The following is a 9,636-nucleotide window of genomic DNA, read 5'->3' as shown; positions in this document are numbered from 1 at the left end:
CGGGCTCTCCAGGGCTCCCGCCCGAGATCGCATTCGAAAAGATACCGGCGGCCCGCCGAGCGACGGCGCCTCAGCGACGGACTCCCTCAAAAGAGGAGCTTCCCAGGGTCTCAAAATGTGATTATCGCGAGGCTGCCAAAAAAGCGGATAGGCGAGCCGGTCCCGCCACGCTGGACGGGCCAGCGGCTGGCACGCGCCGGCCACCTCGGCGGCGCGGCGGCCTCATCGCGCTCGTCGTCTGCGAGGCCACCGCTCGGCGTCGCTGCGTGCGTCGGCGATCGCGCTTGGCTGTGAGGTGGGACGGCGGCATGGTGCGCGCGGGCGCGGGGGTGGTGCGGGATGTGCGTGCCAGCAAGCCTAGTTTCACCTCCACTCACCCCGCAGGCGCGCCGACGTGCTGCCCGAGCGCGTTTGGGGGCAGTGCAGCAGCTCCTCGCCACACCTCTTTCCCGCCGCGCGCGAGTTGAGCTCCGATTTGCGCTCTTTTTCGCACATGCTCGACGCTATTAGGTGAGGATCGACCATCCTACGCCAGCGGGGCTTCGTCGGGCGCGTCTTCGTCGAGCGGTGGTGCATCTCCCATGCTCCCACCCGCGCCCTCCTCGGACCTCGCAGCCCACCCGCGGCCGACACCGACGCCCCCCCTCACGTGCTCAGCCTAGTCGTAGGTGCGGTTTTTTTGCGTGGCCCCCGTCGGTACGGGGCGCTGGGCGATGGCTGGGCTTGTCGCCGGGCGAGCTGGCCCCTCAGTCGGCCGCGGAGCGGAGAGATGCAAAATCGAGGCGGCGCACGAGCCCGGCGCGCGCATGGTTCCGTAGCCCGTCTAGTGCCTCACTGACCGACTGCAGCGCCACGGTGCATGTGGCCGGTGTGGTACTGGGGCTGGGCAGCCTCGGGGCCGGCGGAGACCGTCGTCTAGCGGTCGCACTAGTCTCTTTTCGTTGTTCGACCTGTGTTCGACGGATGTTCGACCATGGTTTGACCCTTAATTATTCGGGTTTGGGTATCTGAGGTCGATACTAGCGTCTGTAACCTGACACAAGCACGCTTTACAAAAGTCCTGCTGAGCGGAACGCGCAGAGCCGCCGTCCGCGCGCGCTGTGAACAGTGCCATGGTCGAACGTTGTTCGACGGGTCGAAGACGTGACGGTCCAGTAACCGATTAGAGAGTTAGTTGGCGAGCGAGCAGCACAGGAAGGATGCGCGTGCAGAGACAGGCCAGCTGCCAGTGGGACGAACGAGGGCCGCGACGGCGGCTCAAGCGGGAGGGAGCGGAGACGGTGGGTACAGCGAGCGAAGTGGGTGAGACTGATGATGCTCCTTCGACTTAGGGAGCGGTTCAGCTGCTGGGCGGGCTTCAGGCTGGTGCTCACACGAAAAGGAATCGACGCGATGTGCAAAGCATACAAGAAGGGGAGAAGGAAGCGGAGAGACGCCGGTGGTGACGAAGCAGAAACTAGCGCAGACGAGAGCAGGGCAGACCCGGGGACTGGGGAGCCGGAGCAGACGGCATCGGCCGCCGAGGGAACGTTGGGAAGAGGCACGAGGAGGGCGGCGACCTCGACCGACTATGGAGGACCCCCGTCGCCAGACGACGCAGGGCAGAAGACGGTGAGGCGGAGCAGACGCGCAGGGCGAGACGAGGGAGGGAGCAGGATGTTGCGGAGATCAGCAGGAGGATGTACGAAGAGATTAGGAGCAGCAGGGACCCGAGGGACCATGTGGAAGACGGCTAGTGCTAGTCCCCCATCGGGAGGACGACCCCGGGTAGTCGCCGACCACACCCACAAAGAACCCTGCACAAAGATCGCACGGGCGGGGACCTGCTCCTTTTTACCCATCTCACAGTAGAGAGGTGTCCGTTTTTGTTTCATGTTATTACCAAAGACGTGCGGGGCGGCACAGGGGCCGGCAGGGCCAGGGGCCCTGCCGCGTAGCGGGGGGAGCGGGTGGGAGCGGGCGGGGACACATGTACATGTCCCTAAATCCCATCTCGTCTCAGAGTTTGACCGTTTTATTTATTTTTACCCATCTCACAGTACTTTTTTTATTACGAGCTCGTATGCCACGTCGCCGCCTGATTTGGGTTTCTAACGTATGCTTGCGATTTGGAATTTGGTATTTGTCTAGTTCTTTGTTTATTTATTTATGAGCTAGACTTCGATGTTAATAACAAGCGACGGCACACACAACATGACGCCAAACACACGATTGCACGCACCGCACGCCGCACCTCGCACCCCGCGCCCGCCGCCCCCCCGACCCCCGCCCCGCCTAGGTGGGAAAGAGACGAGGAGATGGAACAGCCCGAAGAAAGGAGGAGACAAACGCGTATGGGAGGTTTCGTTGTGCACCACGCTGCCCGGCGTTTCTCACTTTCCGGGTGTGCCCCGCCCTGCGCCCTTGTTTATTAGGTATAGAGCAGAGGCGTGTGACCCTAACTGCACGAGAAAAAAACAGCACGTCTGTATTATCTTCTCTTTGCGAGGGCGATGGGATCGCCACACACACCGCTGATCTCTGCAGAGAGCGGACGGGTGAGAAAAGAGATGGAGAGGGACGAGAGGTCGCCGTAAACCCCGGTCCCGGTGTAGTGGCGTGCCAGGACGGTAAGAGAAGCGTCATGCGAGGGGCCCGGTCCCCCGGCCCGGTGGCGACAGCGGCGCCACGGCCTCGGCGCGGTGTCGGCCGGAGCCGCCGGGGGATGGACGGGCGCAGGAGGGGAGCAGGGGCCAGGCGGGCGCGCCGAATGTCGTCAGAGAGAACGACCACTCCGATCGGCCGGCTCCGCATCCCCCCCCCAACGCTCCCCTCCCGCCCGCCGCGCGCTCACTCTCCGCTCGGCGGCGGGGGAGGCTCGTCGCCGCTGCCGCCGCCGAAGGCCGGCGCGTGCGGGAACCGCGCCACCGCCTTTTGTCGGAAGGCGGCGGCGGCAGCGGCGTCCGCGAGCGCGCCTCCGGGCTCGAGGAGGGCGAGGGCCTCCTTGCACACCGCTAGGCTGGCCTGCTGGAGGTCGGGGATCGAGTCAGGGCCAGGGCCAGGGCTAGGGCCAGGGCTAGGGCCAGGGCCAGGGCTAGGGCCAGGGCTAGGGCTAGGGCTAGGGCTAGGGCTAGGGCTAGGGCCAGGGCTAGGGCTAGGGCTAGGGCTAGGGCCAGGGCTAGGGCTAGGGCTAGGGCTAGGGCCAGGGCTAGGGCCAGGGCTAGGGCCAGGGCTAGGGCCAGGGCTAGGGCCAGGGCTAGGGCCAGGGCCAGGGCCAGGGCCAGGGCTAGGGCCAGGGCCAGGGCCAGGGCTAGGGCTAGGGCCAGGGCTAGGGCTAGGGCCAGGGCCAGGGCTAGGGCTAGGGCCAGGGCTAGGGCCAGGGCTAGGGCTAGGGCTAGGGCCAGGGCTAGGAAGCCTGCTGCAGGTCGAGACTCGCCAGCGCCTCGCGAGCCGCGGCCGCCTGCGCGGGGGCGACGAGCGCGCGCACCTCGGCGTGGGCGACTGCCGCCGCAGCCGCGCCGCCCCCCGCGCGCGCGAGGAAGGCGTCGTTGTACGCCTCGGCCGTCGCCCCGGTCGGCAGTCCCGCCGCCGCCAGAATCTGCGCGCTGTGCCGCTCCACCACCGTCGCTACCGCAGGCGCCAGCGCCGCGCCGCCCGCGCGGTACAGGTGGAGGAAGCGGGCGGCGCTGCGGTGCACCTGCGCGTCCGCGGCGCCGAGCGAGAGCGCCTGTCGCAGCAGTCGGGCAGACTCACCTCCACTCTAGGTCCCCCCCCCTCCTCTCATCGACCACCTCGGTGCACTCTTGAAGCGGCCGCATCTCACGGAAGGAAACGTCAGGGAAACGTCAGACTCCCCCCCGCCCCCCCCGGCCGCCCCCCAATGAGCGCCTTTCGCAGCGCGCGCAACGCGAGCAGCGGCTTTGAGCGCGCCATGGCCAGCTGACAGGCGAGCACCTGCACGCGCAGCTCTGAATTCGCTCACTCATTTCTGAACGAGAACTAAGAGGTCACATGGCCAGCTGACAGGCGAGCACCTGCACGCGCAGCTCCGCCGGCGCGTGGAGCAGCAGCGTCCGCATGTAGCCCGCCGCCTAGTCCATGCATGCATCCACGGGTCCACTGCCGGCGCGTGGGGCAGCAGCGGGACCGCGCCCCCAGCCCGCGCCTTGGCCAGCGGCGCCTCGACCGACGCGAGCGCCTCGCCGTAGGGGTCGTCGTCGGGCGGCTTCTCCTTGCCGCCCCCCTTCTTGCCGCCCTTGCCGTCCTTGCCCTTGGCGTCCGCGTCGCGCTTCGCCTGCGCCTCCGCCTCCGCCTTCGCCTTTGCCTCCGCCTTGCGCCGCTTGGACTCGGCCTTCTTCCGCTCCTGCACGAGCGGAGAAGCGAACCACTGACGGACTGCCACTTGTCAGTCACCTCGGCCTTCTTCCGCTCTGCACGCTGAGATCACCCGAGATGGCCCGAGATGGCCCGAGATGGCCCGAGATGGCCCGAGATGGCCCGAGATGGCCCGAGATGACCCGAGATTGCCCGAGCTGGCGCGAGCTCTTCTGCACGCTCCTGCACGCTCAGCCCGCCGCCGGCTTCCTCCGCGGCGGCGGCCGCCGCGTCGCGCGCCGGCTTCGCCACGATGCGGAGGTAGGTGTCGACGATGCCTGTTCACAGCTGCGCGTGTGAACAGCTGCCCAACAGTCGCGGGTGCGGAGGTAGGTGTCGACGATGCCTGTTCACAGCTGCGCGTGTGAACAGCTGCCCAACAGTCGCGGGTGCGGAGGTAGGTGTCGATGATGCCGCACGCGGCGGTCACGTAGAAGGCGTGGCCGTGCAGCGTGTCCTCGAAGCGGACCATCTTGACGTACCTGTTCACAGCTGCGCGTGTGAGGAGACGCTGTTCACAGCTGTCGCGGAGGACCCGGCCCCGCACCTGTTCACAGCTGCAGGTGTGAAGAGGCGCTCCTCACGGCGGCCAGCTGGCGAGGGGGTGCTCTCGACGGACTCGCGGAGGGTCATCTTGCGCACGCAGTAGGTGTGGAAGTCGAACTGGTCCTCGCCAATGTCTGCAAAGTGCTGCTCCACGTGCGCGAAGTTCTTGAGCGCGCGGCCGTAGTCGCCCGTGCGCAGGTAGGACGCCGCCAGCTCGAGCTCAAACCAGACGCACCTAAGACAAGAGGAGTCCCTCAAGGCACGGGACGACGCCGCCAGCCTCGAGCTCAAACCAGACGCACTGCATCTCGTGGAGGGTCATTAATTAATTAATTAATTACTGAATTAACAGACGCACTGCATCTCGTGCAGGGTCATTAATTAATTAACTACTTAATTAATTACTGAATTAACAGACGCACTGCATCTCGTGGAGGGTCGAGCCGCCGTCCTTGGTGAAGAGGGCGATCGTCGCCTGTGGACAAGGAGGACGGCCTGCCGCGGCGCGGTGTGACACGAAACCCTGCGTCGGGAAGGGCGGTCGTCGCCTCCGCCTCGGGGACGCAGTCCGCGCGCAGCAGGTAGCGCGTCGCCTTTGGTGTTGAGGTACCGGTCGGCGAGGTCATTAATTCATTAATTACTTAAAGAATTTAATTACTGTTAATTAAGTCGCCTTGGTGTTGAGGTACCGGTCGGCGAGGCCATTCATTAAGGAACTACTTAGGTTTAATTAACTTTAATGCAGTCGCCTTGGTGTTGAGGTACCGGTCGGCGAGGGCATTCATTAAGGAACTACTTCGTTTTAATTAATGTTAATGAAGTCGCCTTGGTGTTGAGGTACCGGTCGGCGAGGTCCATCTTGCGCGCCTCCTCCATCCAACGAGCAGCGGCGGAGGCGTGGCCGGCGTGCTTGTACACGCGCGCCTGGGAGCGGGCAGGGAGGAGGTCGAGGCAGGTCTGCTCTCGGCGCGATCTCGGCTCGATCTCGGCTCGATCTCGGCTCGATCTCGGCTCGATCTCGGCGCGGTCTCGGCTCGATCTCGGCGCGATCTCGGCGCGATCTCGGCGCGATCTCGGCTCGATCTCGGCGCGATCTCGGCTCGTTCTCGGCGCGATCTCGGCGCGATCTCGGCGCGATCTCGGCTCGATCTCGGGCGCATCTTGCCTTGAAGAGGTAGAGGTCGAGGCAGGTTGGCGTGTGGCCGATCGCCATGTCCAGCTGCGACAGCGCCGCCGCAGTGTCGCCGCAGCTGTCGTAGTACTGCGCCAGCAGCACGCGCGCCCACATCAGCGTCGACGGGGGCTCCTTCTCGCAAGTGTCCGGGAAGGCGCCCGTCGCCTCCAGCGCGCCCACCCACCCCGCCACGACCTCGCCGAAGAGCACACGCGACCACGCGCCCTCGGCGCAGAGCGGCTTCAGGTCTGCGAACAGCGACGGCACGCCCTTGCGCACGTAGCTGCGCGCGTACGCGTCCAGGGCGGCGGCGAAGGCGGGCGGCGAGCGCGTGAAGTCGAGAGGCAGCCGCATGCACGCCTACCCTCTTCACACTCGGAGTCAAGACTCTCTGGAGGTGGACACACACTGGCGGCAGCCGCATGCACGCCTGGCTCTTCGGGTAGGCCTTTTGCAGCTTGCTGTACAGCGCGGCCAGCGTCGCCTCCGCCTCCGCCGTCACCTCCGCGCTCAGCCACCGCTCGGTCGGGGTCGCCGTCTGCAGCTCGGCCGCCTGAGGACGAGATCGCATCTCCTGTCAACTGGCAACGACCGCTCGGTCGGGGTCGCCGCTCTGCAGCGTGGCGGCCTGGTGGAGGTTCGAAATGGGGTGAGGAAGTCGACGATAGGAGAGGAGGCGATGGGACATCAGAGACGACATTGAGCGAGCGGTGGGAAGGGGCGTGATAAGGAGGGGCTCAAGCGAATCAGAGAGCGAGAAGATAGACTGCGCCAAGCTGCTCGCGACCAGGCTCAGGCGCAAGGGCGAGGAGGACCCCTCCTCCTCCTGCCAGCGGAGCCGCCGGGGAGGAGAGCACTACCTGGTGGGTGGACTAGTGGGTGGGCTGCCGCCTGCAGCCCCGCGTGCCACCCGAAGTGCTCCGGGTTGCGCTTCAGCAGCGCGAGGTACTCCTCGCCCGCCTCGCCGTGCCGGCCGACGGCGAGAAGCAGCGCGGCGCGCCGCTCGCGCCAGCCGGTGCGGTCCGCTACCTTCTCTTTGATTGCGTCGAGGTCGTCGAGCGCCTTGCGCGAGAGTCGGGCAGAGGTGGGCAGAGTTGGGGAGAGGTGGGCAGAGGTGGGGAGAGTTTGGGGAGAGTTTGGGAGATCTGGGGAGAGGTGGGGAGAGTTTGGGAGAGTTTGGGAGAGTTTGGGGAGAGCTTGGGAGAGTTTGGGGAGAGCTTGGGCAGAGCTTGGGGAGAGATGGGGAGAGATGGGGAGAGATGGGGAGAGATGGGGAGAGATGGGGAGAGTCGGGGAGAGGTGGGGAGAGGTGGGGAGATCTGGGGAGATCGGGGGAGATCGGGGGCATCAAATCGCGAGCAGTAGTGCGTGTGAACCGAGCGACGCAAGAACGGTGCATGCAGCGGAGTAGCTGGCCCTCTCGAGCGCTGGCTGGAGGAGAAGAGCGCGCAATCCGCTACTGGGGCGGCGCGCCTTCTGCGGCTGCCCCGCCTCCTCGTAGAGCGTGTTCTTGTACAGCAGCATCTCGCTGTACTCGTACGGCTCCTAGGGACCACAGCTCGGTCCGCGGTCAGGTCTGTCTCCTCCGGGTGACTCGGCTCACCGCCTCGCCGTGCTCGCGCTGCTCCTTGGAGGGCTCGTCCTCCCTTGATCTCCCTATATCTCCCTATATCTCCCCCTATCTCGCTCCTTGGAGGGCTCGTCCTCCCTTTATCTCCCTACATCTCCCTATATCTCCCTACATCTCCCCCTATCTCGCTCCTTGGAGGGCTCGTCCTCCCTATATCTCCCTACATCTCCCCCTATCTCCCCCTATCTCGCTCCTTGGAGGGCTCGTCCTCCCTTTATCTCCCTATATCTCCCTATATCTCCCCCTATCTCGCTCCTTGGAGGGCTCGTCCTCCCTATATCTCCCTATATCTCCCTATATCTCCCTATATCTCCCCCTATCTCGCTCCTTGGAGGGCTCGTCATCCCTATATCTCCCTATATCTCCCTATATCTCCCCCTATCTCGCTCCTTGGAGGGCTCGTCGGACCCCTCCAGCGTCCTCTCGTACGCCTGTCGACAAGAATCACGCGCTCGAAAAAGAAATCGACCGCCCGCCCCTCGCGCGCCCTCTCGTGCCTCCACCACGCCCACCGCCTCATCGTACCGGCCGACAAGGTGAAGCGCCACCGCGAACGTGAACCTGATCAGTCGATTGACTTAATTGAGTAACTCCTGGCCGACCAGGTGGCAGCGCCGCCGATAAGGTGTGAACCTGATCAGGTGTTGGTCCGTGTGCTGAGTCACAGAGGCGAGCAGGGCGAGGCGCACGACGCCGCAGAGGCGGACCAGTGCCTCCGGCTGGTCGGAGGTGTGGGGAGGTGTGGGGAGGTGTGGGGAGATGTGGGGAGGTGTGGGGAGGTGTGGGGAGGTGTGGGGAGGTGTGGGGAGGTGTGGGGAGGTATGGGGAGGTGTGGGGAGGTGTGGGGAGATGTGGGGAGGTGTGGGGAGGTATGGGGAGGTATGGGGAGGTGTGGGGAGGTGTGGGGAGGTATGGGGAGGTGTGGGGAGGTGTGGGGAGGTACGGGGAGGTGTGGGGAGGTATGGGGAGGGAGGTATGGACCAGTGCATCCGGTTGGTCGGCTTCATTGATGAATGAAGTCATTCATTCATTACTCAACTCCTCACCAGTGCATCCGGTTGGTCGGCTTCATCGTGAGAAGCTTCTGGCGCGTCTCGAGGAAGCCCGGCAGCAGCCGGAGCCTAGAGGCAGAAGACAGTGAACACAGCGGAATGCGGGTGAGCACAGCGGAACACAGGTCCGCCCTCGAGCGCTAGTTGGCGCACATGAGCCCGTATTCCCGCTTCTAGGGCCCGAGAGAGGGGGGAGATGTGGGGAGATGTGGGGAGAGAGTCAACTTCTAGGCGAGCCGGAGCTGGATCTGGAGCATCGAAAGGTCGCGTAGGATCTTGACGTTGTCTGGCTCGTGCCGCAGCGCGCCGCGGTAGCACTTGATGGCCTGCGAGGGGCGGCCTCCGTGAATGGCCATAGGCGGGCTGTTCGCTGCCAGGACAGGATGGCCTGCCTGCGCGCATCTGTCGGAGCTGTACTGAGTCACGGGTGACTGGCTGTACTAGTCAGCTCCGAGCTGTACTAGTCATGACTGGCTCTACTCTTTAAAGCACAGTCAGCTCCGAGCTGTACCTGAGTCACTAGTGGCTGGCTGTACTGGTCATGACTGGCTACTCCCTTTCAAGCAGTGTGGCTGACCTGCGCGTACTCGCGGTCGGAGCGGTAGAGAAGGCCGTACACGTGCCAGCAGACCTGCGGCACGGGGGAGAGGGGGGGGGGGGGGGGGGCCTGGAAAAGGGTTACAAGCTGTCCTGGCGTGATCCTGACCCTGTCCAGGAACTGTCCCGGAGGTTTCTTCCGGCGGACCTGCAACTTGATGTCGAGCTTTAACCCCTTGCGAAAGAGGGCGAACCCCCCCCCCTTTTTTTCCAAGCAGTTGAAACAACCCCCCTTTACCCGGCCGGTGGGGCTGAAGGGGGAGAAACGGCCAGGAGGCCTGAGT

General features: G+C 65.0%; 2 protein-coding genes across 2 annotated transcripts in view; one reads left to right on the top strand and one right to left on the bottom strand.

Annotated features, from left to right (window-relative positions):
* Positions 1-1,311: 1,311 nt before the first annotated feature.
* On the top strand, positions 1,312-2,081 carry EMIHUDRAFT_225790 (hypothetical protein; the record flags this gene model as incomplete). The annotated part of the gene is made up of 3 exons (XM_005789686.1): positions 1,312-1,611; positions 1,906-1,971; positions 2,040-2,081. 3 exons carry the CDS (start codon positions 1,312-1,314, stop codon positions 2,079-2,081), a joined length of 408 nt encoding a protein of 135 aa, XP_005789743.1.
* Positions 2,082-2,459: 378 nt separating this feature from the next.
* EMIHUDRAFT_454943 (hypothetical protein) overlaps positions 2,460-9,636 on the bottom strand; it is a 7,905-nt gene continuing 728 nt past the window's right edge. The window contains exons 3-21 of the mRNA XM_005789685.1: positions 9,506-9,574; positions 9,333-9,391; positions 8,999-9,081; positions 8,750-8,824; positions 8,201-8,264; positions 8,093-8,134; positions 7,547-7,618; positions 6,965-7,135; positions 6,483-6,626; positions 6,176-6,433; positions 5,741-5,823; positions 4,973-5,134; positions 4,735-4,835; positions 4,537-4,631; positions 4,145-4,342; positions 4,014-4,070; positions 3,868-3,933; positions 3,677-3,706; positions 2,460-3,003 (exon numbers count right to left, since the gene is read on the bottom strand). Of these exons, the coding sequence (XP_005789742.1) occupies positions 2,830-3,003; positions 3,677-3,706; positions 3,868-3,933; positions 4,014-4,070; positions 4,145-4,342; positions 4,537-4,631; positions 4,735-4,835; positions 4,973-5,134; positions 5,741-5,823; positions 6,176-6,433; positions 6,483-6,626; positions 6,965-7,135; positions 7,547-7,618; positions 8,093-8,134; positions 8,201-8,264; positions 8,750-8,824; positions 8,999-9,081; positions 9,333-9,391; positions 9,506-9,574 (2,003 nt within the window). The 3' untranslated portion in view covers positions 2,460-2,829. The remainder of the gene's footprint in view (positions 3,004-3,676; positions 3,707-3,867; positions 3,934-4,013; positions 4,071-4,144; positions 4,343-4,536; positions 4,632-4,734; positions 4,836-4,972; positions 5,135-5,740; positions 5,824-6,175; positions 6,434-6,482; positions 6,627-6,964; positions 7,136-7,546; positions 7,619-8,092; positions 8,135-8,200; positions 8,265-8,749; positions 8,825-8,998; positions 9,082-9,332; positions 9,392-9,505; positions 9,575-9,636) is intronic.

This window comes from Emiliania huxleyi (genome assembly GCF_000372725.1).
Source record: "Emiliania huxleyi CCMP1516 chromosome Unknown EMIHUscaffold_126, whole genome shotgun sequence".
NCBI lineage: Eukaryota > Haptophyta > Isochrysidales > Noelaerhabdaceae > Emiliania > Emiliania huxleyi.
Note: the sequence above shows the minus strand (reverse complement) of the source record. Positions and strands in the feature narration are given on the sequence as shown.